This window comes from Glycine soja, chromosome 15 (genome assembly GCF_004193775.1).
Source record: "Glycine soja cultivar W05 chromosome 15, ASM419377v2, whole genome shotgun sequence".
Lineage (NCBI taxonomy): Eukaryota > Viridiplantae > Streptophyta > Magnoliopsida > Fabales > Fabaceae > Glycine > Glycine soja.
Genome location: NC_041016.1, coordinates 29,954,488 through 29,974,413, shown reverse-complemented (window position 1 = coordinate 29,974,413; position 19,926 = coordinate 29,954,488). Strand labels below are relative to the sequence as shown.

Genomic DNA, 19,926 nt, shown 5'->3' with positions numbered 1-19,926 from the left:
GGGTAAGACAGTTGCCTCTCTTTACTTACCTCTCATCGGAGATAAGAGGAAAGCAAAGATAAGACACTGATATCGTCCATCCTGCCCTTTCCGTGATGACGATTCTCGTCTCTGCTCCTTCTTTTTTGTTGTACAACACAAAACAAAATACAAACAACAACAAGAACAACGAATATAATATACATATACACATTTCCCAGTCACCAGAGGCTCCGCGCTTGATAATGGAGGACACATGAACAGCGCTAGGCAATGACATTCATGGGGCTCCGAAAAATATGGAGAATCGAGGATTGCACTTAAGGGTCCACACTTAGGCAATCATGAAGCATAGCTCCAAACTCGAAGGTGGAGGACACATGAACAGTGCTAGGCAATGACATTCATGGGGCTCCAAAAAAATTGGAGAATGGAGGATTGCACTTGAGGGTCCACACTTAGGCAATCATGAAGCATAGCTCCAAACTCGAAGGTGGAGGACACATGAACAGCGCTAGGCAATGACATTCATGGGGCTCCGAAAAAGGTGGAGAATGGAGGATTGCACTTGAGGGTCCACACTTAGGCAATCATGAAACATAGCTCCAAACTCGAAGGTGGAGGACACATGAACAGCGCTTGGCAATAACATTCACGGGGCTCCGAAAAAAAGATGAGAATGGAGGATTGCACTTGAGGGTCCACACTTAGGCAATCATGAAGCATAGCTCCAAACTCAAAGGTGGAGGACACACGAACAACGCTAGGCAACAACATTCATGGGGCTCCGAAAAAAGGGGGAGAATGGAGGATTGCCTTGAGGGTCCACACTTAGGCAATCATGAAACATAGCTCCAAACTCGAATGTGGAGGACACATGAACAGCGCTAGGCAATAACATTCTTGGGGCTCCGAAAAAAAGGGGAGAATGGAGGATTGCCTTGAGGGTCCACACTTGGGCAATCATGAAACATAGCTCCAAACTCGAAGGTTGAGGACACATGAACAACGCTAGGCAATAACATTCATGGGGCTCCAAAAAAAATGGGGAGAATGGAGGATTTCCTTGAGGGTCCACACTTAGGCAATCATGAAACATAGCTCCAAACTCGAAGGTGGAGGACACATGAACAGCGCTAGGCAATGACATTCATGGGGCTCCGAAAAAAGGGGGAGAATCGAGGATTGCCTTGAGGGTCCACACTTAGGCAATCATGAAACATAGCTCTAAACTCGAAGGTGGAGGACACATGAACAGCGCTAGGCAATAACATTCACGGGGCTCCAAAAAAAAGGGGGAGAATGGAGGATTGCCTTGAGGGTCCACACTTAGGCAATCATGAAACATAGCTCCAAACTCGAAGGTGGAGGACACATGAGCAACGCTAGGCAATGACATTCATGAGGCTCCGAAAAAAGGGGGAGAATGGAGGATTGCCTTGAGGGTCCACACTTAGGCAATCATGAAACATAGCTCCAAACTCGAACGTGGAGCACACATGAACAGCGCTAGGCAATAACATTCATGGGGCTCCGAAAAAAGGTGGAGAATGGAGGATTGCACTTGAGGGTCCACACTTAGGCAATCATGAAACATAGCTCCGAACTAGAAGGTGGAGGACACATGAACAGCGCTAGGCAATAACATTCATGGGGCTCCGAAAAAAAGGGTTGGCAGGACCGAACGGTCCACCGGGTTTTTCCACCTGAAAGGCAAACATGCTTTTTGTAAAGAAAAATAAATCATTCGCGAGAGCACCATATCTTAGAGAAACAATATACTTGTGCCAAGGGTAATCTTCCTTGTAACCGAGAATGAAGGGCAGGACGTCAACTTTTAGCTTTTAAATGAACATGCAGGGGAAACATTGGGCTAAGCTGAAAATAAATCACTCATAGTTTATAAAACTCACAAGGCAAGTGTTTTATCCTATTCCCAAACCATAACTGCACCATGACTCAATTTTGCACATGACTTCCTATCGAATCAAAGATCAAACGTACGATCACGGACCAATAGGATTTTCTCGAGGGTAGTGTTTTTTGGAGAGGAAGCTGGGTTTTTCGGTCTTTTCCTCTTTGTTCATGTGGGGTGGGATATCGCCAGTCGAGAATGACTTTGAATGGCAATTCGAAAGGAAGAGACACCAAAAATGGGTTTTCCTTTGCCGATAGTCACTTATTTTGTCGAAAATTTATCTGGTCTGAAGATTTTCCATTCCCTTTCTTTCATTGATCGAGAATTACTCTGTTTTCCTCCAATCTTTTCCATTTTCACTTCCTTTCGATCTTCGATCGAGAATCCTTCTTTTCCTTTCTTTTTTATTGTTCTTTTTCTTTGTTTTCTTTTCATTTCTTCCTTTTCTTTCCACTTCCTCCTTTCCTTTCTTTGGGAAATCGGGTTTCAGCATTCTATTTGCTCTCCCTTGAGGAGATTCCACTGTCCTTTGCTTCGAGGGAAAGGATGAGGATTCTTTTGATAGGCCAAGGTTCAAAAAAGTCTAAGGTTGTGTTTCAATGGGGTCTTTTATCGTGGGAACCCAATCTTGATATCTGGGGCAAAACAAATTTTGGTGTCAAGGTGTCGGTCTCAGGCTGAACTCCCATATTACTCCACAAGGCACGCGTGACAATGATGATTTGAAAACAATGTGCAAAATTAGTCATGGCTACAGCCAGGTGGGCACTCAAGCATCCCTTTTATGGCATTGTGATACTACGGTTGGGAATTTACACAAACAGACCCAACGTTTCCCAATTATGTTCTTTTATCAGTTCAATGAATTCATCCATCCTTATCTCGGTTATTCCGGAAAATAAACTCTTAGCATCAGTCCCTTGTTTCCAGAAGATACGTTTGCTCTTTACGAATGATTTATACTTCTTAACTATAGCATGTCGACCTTCGCGATCTTTCTTTCTTTTTCCTTTTTGTTTCATTCACAAAATTATACACCTGTGGTCCTTTATGAGGAAAACCTTTCTTTGTACATCTATATTCTTATACATGACAAACATTTTCTGTACACGCATTACAACTCTTTCTCTTTACGTCACACGGTCTATATACAAACCCTATTTACGTTCAAAGATTTTTTCATTTTTCCCAACACACACTTATGGTTCATACAAAAGTTTCTTCATATACACTCATTGCTCACACACACAAGAATTCCTTTCCACGCATCATTTACACACAAAAAATCCTTTTATACACACTTTCCCTTTTCTTTGTATATGCAGACATTTTATTCACAACGCTTCTTTCTTTTTATTAGGATTTTTGGTTCATTTTATTTTTAGGACGACGTTCCTAAATGAAAAACTCTACACGGTTCCGGAATTTCAACAAACACTATTGACAACAACGAAGTAAGCACTAACGCAATAGTCCAAACAAAATATATGCACAAAACAAATGACAATCGTGACATCAAAAAACAAACGTTAGTCCCTCAAGTCATGTGAATGATAAAGGATGAAACATAAAAGAACATGAATCTGGGGATCCCAGGTCATGTGGCTCCGCATGCCACCGGTCTCTTGGGACACGGTAAAAAAAAGTGGGGTGGTCGACAAAAGCAGGGCTTTTGCTCCTACGTATCCTCAACTTGTGATGAGGAACTCAGACCTACGTAGTTCTTGACAACTGTGAGACTAAAAATAGTCTCGGTGTTTTCTTCACCAAAATGCTAACATGCTTTAGTAAAGAGACAAAACTTCCAACTGATCAGAGCAACATATGCTTTTTGGATGAAAAACAATGTGTCTATCGGGAAAGGAGAGTATGCTGATGAAATTTTCTCATAACCGTAAATGAGATTTTAGATGTTAGCGTTTCATTTCTAAACGACCATTTAGAGGAAACACTGGGTCCAACAAAGATAGGAGAAAATCACTCAAAGTGTATCAATCTCACACAGGTAAGTGTTTTATCCTAATTCCGAACCATAGATATGTCATGACTTGATTTTGCAAATCATTTCCTATCAAATCAAAGATTACATGCGTGATCATGGATCAATAGGACTTTTTTCGGGAACGGTTTTTAGGTGGGGAACTTGGCTTTGAGTGTTTTTGCCTTTTTCCTTTTCTGTTTTTGTTTAGTGCGGGGCGAGAAAGTCGCTGGCGCACAGGATTTTGGTTGGCAATCAAAGGGAGAGGACCACTTTAGGTTGTGGTTTCCTTTCTCCCTTTTTTTTGTTTATTTGGTGACAATTTTGTATTGTTCAGATATTGTCTGGTCTAAAGACCTTTCTGCATGTTTCTTCTGTTTTCTTCCGATCCTTGATCGAGAATTTTTTTCTTTCATTTTTGCTTTCTCCCACTCTTTGATTGGGAATATTTCTTTTCTTTTCTTTTCTTTTCTTTTTTGTTCAAGGATTGGCATTCTCACCCTGGGTCAAGGTTTATGATAAGTTGGGATTTTGGCTCAAGGCTTGTAGAACGGCTGGTCATGATATATGTCAGGGTTTGGCCAATGATTCGGGGATAAAGGGGATGTCCTACATTATTTCCATGATACACATGCAACAATGATGATTAGGAATTTTTATGCAAAACTGGTCATGCATACACCCATGTGGACACTCAAGCATCAAGTTTTTATGGCCATGTGACACTAGGGCTCAGGATTCATTTTCCCTATTTTAAGTCAACCCAGTATTTCCAAAATATGTTCTTCTATCAATTTGTGCATTCATCCGAGTCTATCTTGGGTTTTCGCAAAACTTTTCACAGCATTTACCCTTCAAATGTGTACACACATTTTTTTTCAAAAACTGGTTAAGATCAGTAAAATCTTTCAAAGAAAAGTAGGAAATTATCTCTTTTCACAAGCATGTTGTTTTTTAGCTAGACAACTTTTTTTTATTATTTTTTTTTCTTCCTTCTTATTCTTTTCTAGCTCGCTCTCTTTTTGCTCTCTTTTTCCCATGAGGTATTTTGCTACCTAAACATACATATATTTTTGTGATGTATTTTGCTATATACATGCGTGTCCCAGGTATCTTGCTACCTAAACATACATATATATGTTTTGTGAGATATTTTTGCTATATACATGCATATCCAAGGTATCTTGCTACCTAAACATACATATATATATTTTGTGAAGTATTCAAGGTATCTTTCTACCTAAACATAGATACATATTTCTTTTTGTGAGGTATGACTACCTTCCGAGCTTGTGCTTGTTTTATTTAAATTCCTAGGATCAAGAGCAAATAGGTGTGTCCTGCTATGACTTGAGAAACAAAGGTGATCAAATAACAAGCATAGATTTAAAAGGTACTAGGTTGCCTCCTAGTAGCGCTTCTTTAACGTCTTGAGCTGGACACATGATGGCTTGTCGGTCACGGACCTAGTACTTTGCTTACCTTTGGCTTTGGACTTGGTCGTCTATTGGTCGGCCATGGGTCGTAAGCAACGCTCTAACCTTTTTGTGGATGAGCTGAGGTGAACTCTAGAGGTGATGGCGGTGCGTCTGTTGCCCGCTGCCGGCCATCCCCAGGCTGTTGTGGTATTTCGCCCTATGCTTGCCTAGGGACGCAGTACTTCTTGATGAAAGCTCGATTAGTAGGGGGCCTGATGCCCTTGCTGGAGGTGACAGGCACTCCGTAGAACTGACAGAGACCCGTAATTAGAGCTTGAAAACTTCAAGTCCCTGTTGGACTTCTTCGGGTCCACTGGGTGTCTTGCAGGTGCGATCCCTGCAAACAATAGATGAAATCAGAAATCAGTTGAGCGATGTGCATACTTACCTATGATGATGTGACCTTGTCGGGGGGAACGGGCACCCTGTAGGACTACAGAGGCCCGTAACCAGAGCTAGAAACCCCAGGGCCCTGTTGGACTTCTCCGGGTTCACTGGGTGTCTTTGTGGGTGCGATTCCTGCAAATAATAGATGGTATCAGAAATCAGTTGAACCATATGTATACTTACCTATGTCATGATGGCATGACCTCGCTGGGGGAATGGGCACCCTGTAGGACTGACAGAGGCCCGTAACTAGAGCTGGAAACCCCAGGGCCCTGTTGGACTTCTTCGGGCCCATTGGGCATCTTGTGGGCACGATCCCTGCAAACAATAGATGACATCAGAAATCAATTGAGCCAAGTGCATACTTACCTATGTCATGACAGCATAGACCAACCGATACATCTGCAGGGGGAGATTGGCATTGTGGTCGTCGGGCAGAATGTTACTAAATAGCAACGTCATCCATATCCATGTAAAAGTGGTCATGTTGGTGCGCATGATCCAGACTCGTCATTTTGCAGCGGCACGGGTGAAATCTTGCCCCGGTATGCATAGTAGATGAGTGATAGCCTCCCTCTCTGGATGTGCTCGCACAGTTGGTCGCCCTCTAATATCAGGGGGTGGCCCAGGAACTGATAAAAGGAAACTGTTGACCCCTTAACCGGGAGCGCAAGTCTCGGTTTAGCATCTAAGGGCAAAGGACCTTATATTCTTTTAAGGTATGGATATGGAGCACACTGAAAATGAGGACGCGTAGCCCTCTAAAGGCGAGGGCGTGCAGCCCTCTACAGGCGAGGACATATAGTCCTCTAAAGGTGATAGGTACTAGTACCCAAGGGTCCACCTTTATGAGAAAGCAAGAGATCGACTCATCGAGAGGGCCGGTCATCCAACAAGACTGGACACGAGATGTAGGAAATCTATGCAGTTAACATGATTTTTAGGGATGCAGACGCATGCAACCTTTGATGTGAAATTTGGTAATGCTGACTGCACATGAAACAATGCAATGCAATGGAAAGTTGTACAATGTTCATGACATTCTTTCCCTATTTCGTGATTTTAATTTTGATTTAATCTTTTTGGAAAACATAGATTGACTGTCCTTTTGAAAAAGGTGATAATTCATGCAACCTTATCCTATCTTTTGCAAATCTCTCCGGGAACTCCCTCAGAGTGTATGTTCTGTTTGATTTAGTCACTTGTCCATTTTGGAGTGAAGACAATGGAGCCGTTTGACGTCTAATCAATCTATTGAAATTCCAAGGCTTGTCTCCCTTTTTTTCTTGTTTAAAAACATCGATGGGTGAGAACTTTTGATCTACCCCTATGTTCACTTGAGGCTCATGCACGATGCCCCTCATTGCCTCAGTGTAAGGCTTTGGGGTACCAATTGTTATCTTTCGTCATGACCTTGTAGCTAGGAACCTATTGGGTGAGAACTTCTAATTTGCCCCTAGGTTCGCTTGAGGTTTTTGCATGGTGCCTTTCGTTGCCCCAGTGTAGGGATTAAAGGTACCAATTGTTGTCTTGTTTTCACAACCTCGTAGTGAGGAAGAATGAAAGAAGTAGTTGATTCTTGCAAAAAGAATTTTCCAAGGACGAGAAATAGTTGAAGGATTTTTCAGTTGATGGATTAAGCCAAATGACTCCTATGTAGAAGCAAGATGTTTTGATGTCTTGATGATGCTAAAGGATCAAGTGCTTCTAAGTTTTATTCAAGACAAGAATCCAAGAAAATCAAGATATATGATCAAGTTGATCTCTAGAATCTTTAGGAAGAAGTTTCCAAATTGAAAAAACAAAAGGTTTGACCAAAGAATTCTATCATTTCAAATTGAGATTTTCTCTCTAGTAATCGATTACCAGCAGCTGAAAATGTTTATCACAGTCACTAGAAATTTGAATTCAAAATTTATAATGTGTAATTGATTACACATGGATGGTAATTGATTACCAGCAGTTTATTGAACGTTTTAATTCAATTTTTTTAAAACCTGTAATCGATTACACAAGTCTTGTAATTGATTACCAGAGGGAATTTTCAGAATATAATTCCCAAGAGTGACATCTATTCAAATGGTTTATGAATGGCCATCAAAGGTCTATTTACATGTGACTTGGAAACACGAATTTAAAGAGAGTTTTCATTGCCCGAAAAGTTTTATCCTCTCAAAAGATTAAGATTTTTTCTGAACTAAATGTTTTATCCTCTCAAAAAGATTCCTTGGTCAACCACTTACATATTCAATAAGGAATTTTGATTGATCTTCAATGTATAATCTATCTCTTTTAAGAGAGATTTCTTCTTCTCTTCTTCTTATTTCTAAAAAAGGATTAAGAGACCGTGGGTCTCTTGTTGTAGGGGATTCTTGAACAAAAGGAAAGGGTTGTCCCTGTGTGCATTGTTAATCCGAAAAGAGAGAGTGAAAGTTTAATTGGGGAATAGTCTCTGTATCTTAATTCAATCCCCCCTTCTTAAGGTAACTGAGGTCCAACATCCTATTCTTGATAACTCACTTCTCTCTAAAAAGACAAACTTTCCGGAATGAGGTCATATGAATGGCTTGAAAACACAGTCAATCAAATGTTTTTTTTTTAAAACTTATTTGTTTTGAACTTTACTCGTTGTTTTACGGGAGCCCCACCAACGTGCAAGATGAGTAATCTTTGATTGAACAGTCTTGGAAGTCCAAACTCAGGAGCACAGGTCGCTTGAGCAAACAGACCAATGGCTTGCACCCACATTCCGGTGAAAGTTGAATAAGCAATGATGCGTTTGTGAGAGGACGAGGGACAAAGATATCAACTTTATCCATTTCATTTAACATTGTAACTATGGTTTACAATAATGGTACAAACTTGAAAATCCTGATGAGTCATTAGAGACATCTAACAACAGCTTTCAAAATTGCCCTATGTGTGGCATCTCTTGTCAATGTCAGGATTTACTCACGATTCTCCTCAAATTTCAGCCAGCCCGCATCAATTAGACCTTGCACCTTACGCTTCAGGCCCCTACAATGCTCAATGGAATGCCCCGTGGCTTCTCCTTGGTTAGGGTTATGGCTACCATTGAATTATCAAGTAGATATGGGAGCAATTCAGCATAGGACACTGGAATTGGGGTGAATTCTAAGGCTTTCTCGCTGCAAAATTCATTTCTTGGTTGGTGTTTTGGTTTATGCTAAAGGTGGTGTTTGTCATTGGAAGTGTGGTAGGTAGGCTTTGTGGTTGATTTTAGGGATGGCCTTTGTGGATAACTGGGCGGTGGGTAAGGAGAAGGTTTGTTATTGGCTGAGTAATGACATTGTTGGGTTGGTTGGAAACTTGGCTGTATTGGAATGGCAGTCACAGCACGGGCTTCTCCTTCATCCTCACCCTCTTCATTTGCCCCAGTTTTCTCATTCGTCCAAGCAGGGTGACTAAACTTGCCTTTTTTTAGACCCACATCGATCCTTTCACTGGCAAAGACCAAATCCGCAAAGCTTTGAAGGTGCGTAGCCCACCATTTTCCATAGTAGAATACTGGTAATGTGTCTACTATCATTGTCATCGTGTTTTCGTCATTGAGGTGCCACTTGAGCTGCCAGGTTCTCCACCTTTGGGCGTATTCTTTGAAAGATCTGTGCCCCCTTTTTAGCACATGTTTTGTAGTTGCATCCTATCCGAAGCCATTATACCGACCCTGCCTAACGAAGGCAACCATTAGGTCCTCCCAGGAATGGACTCGGGAAGGTTCCAAGTTAGTGTACCAGGTAACAACTACCCCGGTAAGACTTTCTTGGAAGGAATGTATCAACAATTCTTCATCTTTTGCGTATGCCCCCATCTTCCGACAATACATCTTTAGATGGTTCTTGGGGCAAGTAATCCCCTTATACTTGTCAAAGTCCAGCACCTTGAACTTGAGAGGGGTGATGATATTGGGTACTAGGAACAACTCTTCTAGGTTAGCAAAAGCATAATCTTCACCTCCTTCAATGGCCATGAGCCTTTCCTCTAGATGATCCAGCTTTCCCATTTCTGCCATAGCATGAGGGTTTTTACTTGTCGTGGAATGCAAGAGGTGTAGTTGTGGGTGATACTGAGGACCCTCCAAAGGGTTTTGTAGGGGTATACCACCAATTGCCTGCCCTTCAGTGGCATATCTGAGACAAGGCTCGAAGTCAGCTAGATTGTGGTGGGGCATTTCATGTGTCTTACCCATGGGTTGAGAGACATGTGCATGATCAGTTTGGGGTTGTCAGCTCTCAATGAGTATGGGAGTGGAGTTATTGACATTCTCACTGGGAGTGTACGCTACATTGGATGGTGTATAGTTGGGAGGCAAGCCATATGGTGGGAAGGCGTGCTTGTTTTGAATTTGCACATCATGGGGGCCGCCCATACTTCCCAAATCTTTTCCTACCATAGCTGAGGTTGGATGATTCATTTGGTTGAGGCCAGATGGGGGCATTGGATTCACCTTAGTAACAGTGCTGGTAGCAGCAACTACAACTGCACTGGCTTCCATTATCTTCTTCATGATCATCATGGCCTCCATCATTGCGGCCATTTGCTCTTTCATGGCCTCCATGTCGGCCTTCATCTTCTCTTGTACCTCCTCTACTTCACCCATTACTCTAGCTCAGTTGAGGTTCGGTGAGGGCACCGTAAAGCATGTTTTTTTTCTTTTTTATAACAATGATTAAGTTCTTTTTTTTTCAAGGAAATAATGCAATGAGCAATGCAACCAATGAACAACATGGATGTATGCGAATGATGCACAGTTGAAGTATTGCAAATTTGTACACTGGATATGAGGTTGAATCAATTTAGATTTTCAACATGGTCCATGACATCTTCATCAAGGTGAAACTGGAAGTGACAAGGACATTAACAGTCCTAAATATGTTTGGTAGTAGACAAAGCAACGATGTAACCCGATCCATCTTTTGCCCCAATTTTTTGCAAGATGGTTACTTCCATGCTTCAACTTGACTCGATGAACCTTTTCATAAAAGCACGAGCTTGGTTCAACCCCATAACCCAGGGAATGGCAATTTTGATCGCCAATACTTCATCAACAATTCATAGGGATGAAAGACTCGGGAATATGCATGCTATGCATGGAAAATGTAACTATGAGATTGAGATGCCCGAAGAAACATCCTTTCTTAGTTAACCATGCATTAGGTACCATGTTCAATCATTTTGTTTTTTAAGTGAAATGGGTTTATGATCCCAACATGGTTTGGCTCATGGTACCGAATATATGCAACTAAGAATGCAGCGTGAATTTTCGCGCTTTCTTTTTTGTTTTTGTCTTGCAGGGTAAAACGCAGGGGTCACGTATGAGCAAACATGTAGAACAAAAGGTATACAATTTGTAGATCAAAAAGATAGTGAACGCATATGCATGATGATGCAATGACTCATGCAAAAATGTGAGGCTGGAATATGATAACGGACAAATGCAGGAACGATATGTTCGTTATGATGCCATGGAGAGATGCTTATGCGATGCATGATATGAATGCATTTATGGACACGAGAGTCCGGAAAATCATCTCTCCTTACTTGCGCATTTGGGGGCACAATGCCCCATGTGTGCAGTTAGGAAGACGATATGGATTTTCCGACTTCCCATGACAAAAGACGAGACCCACATACAATGCATGTGTGACGGTATGATGCAGATGTGCAAAAGCGCAATAGGGGGATGCACCGAGTACGACAATATCCATAAATAATCGTACAACAAAGGCGTACATGACATTTAGGTCTACATGCATGGCAGTGTTAAAAATGGTGCGCAGCGTGTTTGCTCCGTGCCCCTATTTTAGGGACCTATAGGACAATATCTAGGGGTCTCTAATAACTACTCCCAAAAATTCATAACTCACCGCTGTTTTCTATAGGTATCATCACTCAAGATAATAATATTGTGGCGGTATGGAATACCAGCGACAACACATTATAAAGAGAGAAAGCTCTAGACGAGGTTTCACTATTATCAAGCAAGTCGGAGACCTAGCATGATGATAGATTCACCTCCACTCCTTAAGTTCCTATGAACCCGGGTGTAGGGCCCTTTTTTACTCAAACCCGTGGGTGCTTAGAATGCAGTGTAAAGAATGCAAAATAGACAATAGTTATTTATATTTTACACAGTTCAACAAATGCACACACAAAGTTTCACAAATCCACAATTCCTTAAAATAGGCCTAACTCACAAAAATAGTCCCCAGTGGAGTCGCCAACTGTCGCAACGTGCCCTTTTGCGGGCGAGTGAAGGCGAGGCTCACGGGTGCGCTTTCCAAAGGAGGAAAGATGTGCGGAATCACCACCAACATTTATTTGTGGAAAACGTCGGAAAAACCGAAGGAAACTGGTCAAAATGAAAATTCTAAGTTCGGGAGTTGTATTTACGTTTGAGGAAGGTATAAGCACCTCTCACGTTTGTCTCAAAGGACAACAACCTATTTTTTAGAATTGTGGAATTGTGTTATCTTAACTTTTATTTCTTTTTATTTTTTGAGGTCGACAAAAGCGGGGCTCTTGCTCCTACGTACCCCCCATCAAAGAGGAAATCAGACCTACGTAGTTCTTTCTTATACGTGAATCAAATGATTCTTTTTACTTGAAAGGTGATCATTTTAAGGCGTTGGACCTTAAAAATGATCCATTTTACTTGGTAAGAAACTGAAATGATAAACCTTCAAAACCCTATTTTTTGTGGACGAGCTTGACTAGGCGAGTTGATTTTAGCCTTAGTTTCACTTTAGTTATTAGTCGATTCAATTAAGAATGCGGAATCCCAAAGAGAAAACGTCCGATTGATTTTTCGCTTTATTTTACTTAAAAGGGTATTTTTTTATTATTATATTATTATTTTACCTCTTTTTTGATTTCCAACGTGGTTACGGCACGACCGAACGGTCGAAATTCATTTTAACTGAAATTAACAGATGATACAATTCAAACGATCGGTGGAAATTTATTTTATTTTTAGATTAGGCGAGAAATGACTTAAATAAATGACTTAAGCACGTCAAAATGGGGTATAGAAAGCGAATGAAAACGAGAATAAAAATACATGAAACAAAATGTGGACCACCACGGGTACATAGAATGAATTGAAAAGCTCGGTTTGAAGTACTTACCCGTTGAAGACTGAAGAAAACGAAGAACGAATGATGAATGTTGAAGAACGGTCGAGAATCTTCGCGTAATTACTCACGGAAACGTTACGGAAGCGCCTCGGCTTGGATTTTCTTCACGGAAATAATTTTCCTCAGCAATTTCGAGAGAATAAGAAGTGCCAAGAAGGCTGAACCCCTTCTCCCTTCACTCCTCCCCCTATTTATAGCAAAATAGGGGAGGAGCTTGCCATCCAGCTCGCGCAGGCGAGCCAGGTTGCTTCCTCCAGAAGCAACAGCCTTCTGGAGGAAGAATCTGGAAGGCCCAAGTGGACCTGATTGCTATTTGTACCCCCCCTTTTTACTAAATGCACCCCTCTACCTTTTTTGGTAATTCTTTTTCCGTAACGTTACGAAAATTTACGAATTTTGTAACGATACTTATTTTCCTTCCGCAAGGTTACGAGTCCTTACGGATTATGTATTTACTCTTTTTTTAGCTTTCGAAGAAGTTACGAAAACTCACGGATTGTGAAAAATACCTCCTTTCGATTTCCGTCACATCACGGAATTTTCATGGATTGCGTAGGCTTTCTTCCTTTTGATTTTCGGCACGTCTCGGGACCTCACATATTGTGCAACAAAGGGTGCCAAATATCTCGAAGCGGCCAATCAATGGTTGTATATCATCAAATTATTGAGCCCATGGGCCAAGATTGGGTCCACTCTTCTTTGTAAATATTAGAATAGGTTTTTTCTTCTTTTGGGCTTGTATTTTGGCCATTCTAGTAATATAGGGTTTTAGCCTTGTATTTCAGGGCATTTTGACTAGTCTTTGTAGTAGGGACTTTTTTTATATTTTGATGTATTTTGGCATGGAGGTGAGCTTAGATATTATAGGGGGTGTGTAGCTAAGCTCTAGCTTCTCATCTAAAGGAGGCAAGCTTAGTTATCAGAGAGGTGTGTGTAGCTAAGCTCTAGCTTCTCTAGGAATTTTCTCAAGGAAGCTTCTCAAGAAAGTTTCTCAAGGAAGCTTCTCAAGAAAGTTTCTCAAGGAAGCTTCTCAAGGAGGTGAGCTTAGTTATTAGAGGGGTGTGTGTAGTTAAGCTCTAGCTTCTCAAGGAAGCTTCTCAAAGAAGCTTCTCAAGGAAGTTTCTCAAGAAAGCTTCTCAAGGAAGCTTCTCAAAGAAGCTTCTCAAGGAAGTTTCTCAGGGAAGCTTCCTAGGCTATAAATAGAAGCATGTGTAACACTTGTTGTAACTTTGATGAATGAGAGTCTTGTGAGACACAACTCAAAGTTCAACTTCTCTCCCTTTCTTCTTCCTTCAATTTCGGTCTCCCCCCTCTCTCTTTCTCTCCCTATTTCTTTTCCTCCATTGAAGCACCCTCTCCAAACTTATTATCCAAGACATTCTCTTGATGGCGAAGCTCCTTCTTCCATGGCTTATTCCCTAGTGGATGGCGTCTCCCCTCACCTCTTCTTCTTTATCTTCCGCTGCATCTCCATGGTGGGAAATCACCATTGAAGGATCTCATTGAAGCTCAAAGATCCAGCCTCCATTGTAGCTTCACAAGCAAGCTTCCATCAAGTGGTAATCAGAGCATAAGGGCTTCAAGTAGGTGCTCCTTAAACCTCCATTAATTTTTTGCTTTACCTTCTCTTCCATTTTTGTTTCTTCATTTTTCTCCATGTATCTCCTCATCTGTCTTGTGCGAAATGTTTTTAACACGATTCTTTAGAGTTTCCACCGATTAAACTTTCTATAGAAGCTAGATTTGATTTTCTATGGTTCAAATTTCTGGTTCTTGTTCTTGAACCATGAATTGTGTTGAGTTTAGGTTCCTTTGAGTTTTGTCTTGTTATTTTTTTGTGGCTGAAACCTAAACCATAAAATTATTTCAAAAACATTAAATTAGAATAAAACCTCAAAAATCTAGAGTGACTTGTTCACCTATTGTAGTTTTGTCATAGAAGTCATGTCTAGTCATGAAACTTGTCACATAAGATTTCATATGTTGTGCTGAATTTTATTTTTCTTGTTTCTTTGTGTAACTCATTTGTTCATGAGTGTATGAAATTCTTTTAGCCTATTATTTGATTTGAGTCAAATCTTTCATGTCAATTATTCCTTAACATGTTCATGCAAAATTCTTAGAGAGTCTTTGGGAACCTTGAATGTGGTCATCCAAACACTTTTAGGATTTGCCTAGTTTACATTTCTTGCTTACTTTCATAGCTTATTTCCTTTACCTTCCATTGTCAAACTGCCTAGATAGCTTGCCTTTTACCAATTAGTTTTTACCTTATTTTTTACACCTCCTTTAGTGTTTATTTTGGCTAGTTTCAACCATAGTTTCTTTTACCTTTTGTTTTCAAACCCCCAACAAGAAAGAACCACAACTTAGGAACCAACATGACTCATCATTCATCTAGTGTTAATGGCAAGGGTACTAGTCATAAAGACCTTTTTATCTAGAATCTTAGATGAGTTGAGTTCCCTCAGGTTACGGAATGAAAAACAAGAGAGAAAAGAAAAAGGAAAAAAAAGAGTGGAAGAAATAAGTCAAGATGAAAGAAAGAAAATAAGAGAGGAAGAAAGAAGAAAAATAATGAAAGAAATGAAAAAAGAAAAACATGCCTCCTATAGTAGTCATAACTCTTGCAAGAGCCTAAGTGAAAAACTTTGTGACTATTACGAAGGAAGGCATAGGTCACATCTTAGACCTCACTCCCATAAGAGAGAAAAGGAAAGAAAGCCTCGAGAGGCTAATATTAACCTCCCATACTTCCACGGGAAGGACAATGTAGAGGCTAACTTAGTTTGGGAAATAAGGGTAGAGCAACAACTTAAAAAGAAGTCTTATGAGATAATGCAATCCTGTGAGGCCATGGGGATAATGCAATCCTACCCCCTAACGGTATTGGATAATCCATAGTATGATGTACCTCAGGATTTGAGGTCAAATCCTTTCCAAGGTAGAGGGGATAATGCAATCCAACCCCCAAGGATATTGGATAGAAGACTCCAAGAGGATTGGGCTAGAGTTGCTAAAGAAGGTCCTAGGGTTCTCATGAACCTAAGGGTATATTTTTTGAGCCCATGGGCCAAGGTTGGGTCCACTCTTCTTTGTAAATATTAGAATAGGTATTTTCTTCTTTTGGGCTTGTATTTTGGCCATTCTAGTAATATAGGGTTTTAGCCTTGTATTTCAGGGCATTTTGAGTAGTCTTTGAAGTAGGGACTTTTTTTGTATTTTGATGTATTTTGGCATGAAGGTGAGCTGATAACTGCTAAATAATTATGAATTAATAGTAGTTAAATAGTCAAATTTTGGCTTAAAATTAATTATTTAGCAGTTATTTATAATTAAAAATTGAAAAATTAATTAAATTGAATTTCTGGTTGCAGATACGAAAAATGAGGTTACATTAAGCAAAAATGGCAACAGAAATGAAGAGAAAGAAGGAATTCTGAAGCAGGCCCAGCCCAACAGTGGCGCTAAGCGCGAGTCAGGCGCTAAGCGAGCAACCAAATGCAGGCGCTAAGCGTGGCGTTAAGCACGAAGGAGCAGAAACCGTTACGCGCGCTAAGCCCAGCTAGGCACCCAGCGCGCGATCCAACAGAAGCACAGGATAAGCCTGCAGGGCACGCTGAGCGCGCGATTCGAACGCGCTAAGCGCGAGGTGTGGTGCTGAGCGCGACTATGAAGGCCCACAAGCCTACTTCAGCAACTTTAAATAGAGAGCCAGTCCCAAGGAATCATCACCTCGTCTTAGAGCACTGTCCTCAACACTTCAAGTCTGAGCTCTCCCTTCTTTCTTTATATTCTTTGTTTTTATTATCCCCATTCTTTCTTTCACCCCCAGTTGTAAGCCCTCAATGGCCATGAGTGGCTAATCCCCTAGCTAGGGCCTGGCAGGCCTAAAAAGCCAACGATGTACGGTGTGCTTCAAGAATTATCAATGCAAAGAGAATTTATTTCAGGTTTTTCTATTCTAATTCTTTTCTTGTTATCTTGCATATGTTCTTGAATTTCTTTTGGGTTTTATTCGCTCGGGAGAGGGTATTTCCTAGTAAGGATTTAAGAATTGATGCATGCATTAGTTTTAGGGGTTATACACTTGGGAAAGGGTAACACCTAACAGAACATCTTAGGAAAAGAATCCTTGGGTTAGCATTGCTATGCATAGAATGATAACTCACTGCCCATGCATTTAAGCAACATCTAGAACTTAACCTTAATTCTTTTTAATTATTGAATCTTCGCAAAGGCATTTGAGAGATAGGTAGTTAAAATAGGCTTGTCAATGTGAGGCATCAGGGGAAAGTAATTAACAGATGTGGGTAGAAGTAATACCAGTGCATTGGTAATGAATATCATATTTACATGCATCATAGGCCAATTGGGTTTGTTCGGTCTTGGCATCTTTATTAATTGTCCTTCCTTTTAAACTATTTGATTTGGTAATTACCCCTTATTTCTACATTTATTTCTATCTTATTCTTACTCATACTTACAAATTGAAAAGTATTTCATAAAGTGCAATAAAATCCCTGCGGAAACGATACTCGTACTTCCGAGTTATACTACTTAAGAGCGATTTGGTGCACTTGCTAAAGTCTCAACAAGTTTTTGGTGCCGTTGCCAAGGATTTTATTTTCGCACTTAATTACCATACTATATCAGTTTGTAAGCCCAACTCTTCTTTTCTTGGCTTATTCTATTAGTATTTTCTCTTTACTTTTATTCTTTCTTTCTTCCATAATTGCACGGGTAATGCCTTTTTGTTTTTATGCGACTTAGGACTGCATCTGGAGACGTTGTCCCTATCAACTTAGAAATTGAAGCTACTTGTCAGCGTAACAATGCTGCAAGAAGAAGAAGGGAACAAGACACAGAAGGAAGCAGTTACACCTCACCTCCTCTTTCTCTACATCACGCTGAAATGGACGGGGAACCCGCACGAAGAGTCACCCTAGAGGACTTCTCCAATACCGCCACTCCTCAGTTCTTCACGAGCATTGCAAGACCGGAGGTGCAAGCCGCCAATATTTCCTACCCGCATTCCCTTATTCAGCTAATCCAAGGGAACCTCTTCCATGGTCTTCCAAGTGAAGATCCATATGCTCACCTTGCCTCGTACATAGAAATATGCAACACCGTGAAAATCGCTGGAGTCCCAGAAGATGTGGTATGCCTTAACCTCTTCTCCTTTTGTCTAGCAGGAGAGGCAAAACGATGGTTGCACTCTTTCAAAGGCAACAACTTAAGAACCTGGGAAGAAGTAGTGGAAAAGTTCTTAAAGAAGTACTTCCCAGAGTCAAAGACCGCCAAAGGGAAAATGGAGATTTATTCTTTCCATCAATTCCCGGATGAGTCCCTTAGTGAAGCACTAGACCGTTTTCACGGGCTGTTATGAAAGACACCAACACACAGATACAGCGAGCTGGTACAACTGAATATATTCATCGATGGCTTGCGACCTCAATCGAAACAGCTACTAGACGCATCCGTAGGGGGCAAAATCAAACTGAAGACTCCCGAAGAAGCGATGGAGCTCATCGAGAACATGGCGGCCAGTGATCAAGCAATCCTTCATGATCGTAGCTATGTGCCCACAAAAAGAAGCCTTTTGGAACTTGGCACGCAGGACGCGACATTGGCACAGAACAAGCTGTTGACGAAACTCTCAGCAAATTACCTCAACAATTACAAGTGGTAAGTTCTTCCCACTCTTCGGTTTTGCAGGTAGAAGGATGCCCCACATGCGGAGGAAGCCATGAGCCTGGACAATGTGTAAGCCAACGGGATACTTCTCGAGAAGTAAACTATATGGGCATACCAAATCACGGATTCCAGGGTTACAACCAGGGGAACTCATCCGGATTCCACCAAGGGGGAGCAGGATTCAATCACGGACCACCGAGATTCAATCAAGGAAGAAACTTCACGCAAGGTTCAGGGTGGAGGAATCAAGGAAACCAGTACAAGGAGAAAAGGAATCAACAACCATACCAACCGCCATACCAGCATCCCAGCCAGGGCCCCAATCAGCAAGAAAAGCCCACCAATATAGAAGAACTGTTGCTGCAATTCATCCAGGAAACACGATCCCATCAAAAGAGCACGGATGCAGCCATTCGAAATCTGGAAGTTCAAATGGGCCAATTTGCACAAGACAAAGCCGAACAGCCCACTAGAACTTTCGGGGCTAACACGGAGAAGAACCCAAAGGAAGAATGCAAGGCCGTGTTGACTCGAGGGCAGAAGAAAGCACAGGTGGAAGGTAAGGTTGAAGAAGAAGACCGATCAGCGGAAGACAAGACAGAGACACCAGAAGAAAGGATAGAAGAAGAGGAGAAGGTGACATCACCACCTGCAACCAAGAGCCAGAAAGCGCGGGAAGCCAGGAAAGAAGAACCACCGGCCTTACCACAAGATCTCCCATATCCTGTGGTACCCACCAAGAAGAACAAGGAACGCTATTTCAAGCGTTTCTTGGAAATATTCAAAGGGTTGGAGATCACTATGCCATTCGGGGAAGCCTTACAGCAGATGCCCCTATACTCCAAATTTATGAAGGACATCCTCACCAAGAAGGGGAAGTACATTGACAATGAGAACATTGTGGTAGGGGGTAACTGCGGCGCTATAATACAGAGGAAGCTACCCAAGAAGTTTAAGGACCCCGAAAGTGTTACCATCCCGTGCACCATAGGGAAGGAGACGGTGAACAAGGCCCTCATTGACTTAGGAGCAAGTATCAATCTGATGCCCTTGTCAATGTGTAAAAGAATTGGGAATCTGAAGATAGATCCTACCAAGATGATGCTTTAGCTAGTAGACCGCTCGATTACAAGGCCGTACGGGGTGGTAGAAGATGTCCTAGTCAAGGTACGCCACTTTACTTTTCCGGTGGACTTTGTCATAATGTATATCGAAGAAGACACAGACATTCCCCTCATCTTAGGCAGACCATTCATGCTTACTACCAACTGTGTGGTGGATATGGGGAATGGGAACTTGGAGTTGAGTATTGACAATCACAAGATCACCTTC

The 19,926-nt window shown here is 41.4% G+C and overlaps 1 protein-coding gene across 1 annotated transcript; it reads left to right on the top strand.

The window, feature by feature from the left end:
- Window positions 1-18,699: 18,699 nt before the first annotated feature.
- On the top strand, window positions 18,700-19,704 carry LOC114386047. Its single transcript, XM_028346057.1, has one exon. It carries the CDS (start codon window positions 18,700-18,702, stop codon window positions 19,702-19,704), a length of 1,005 nt encoding a protein of 334 aa, XP_028201858.1.
- The last annotated feature ends 222 nt before the right edge of the window (window positions 19,705-19,926 follow it).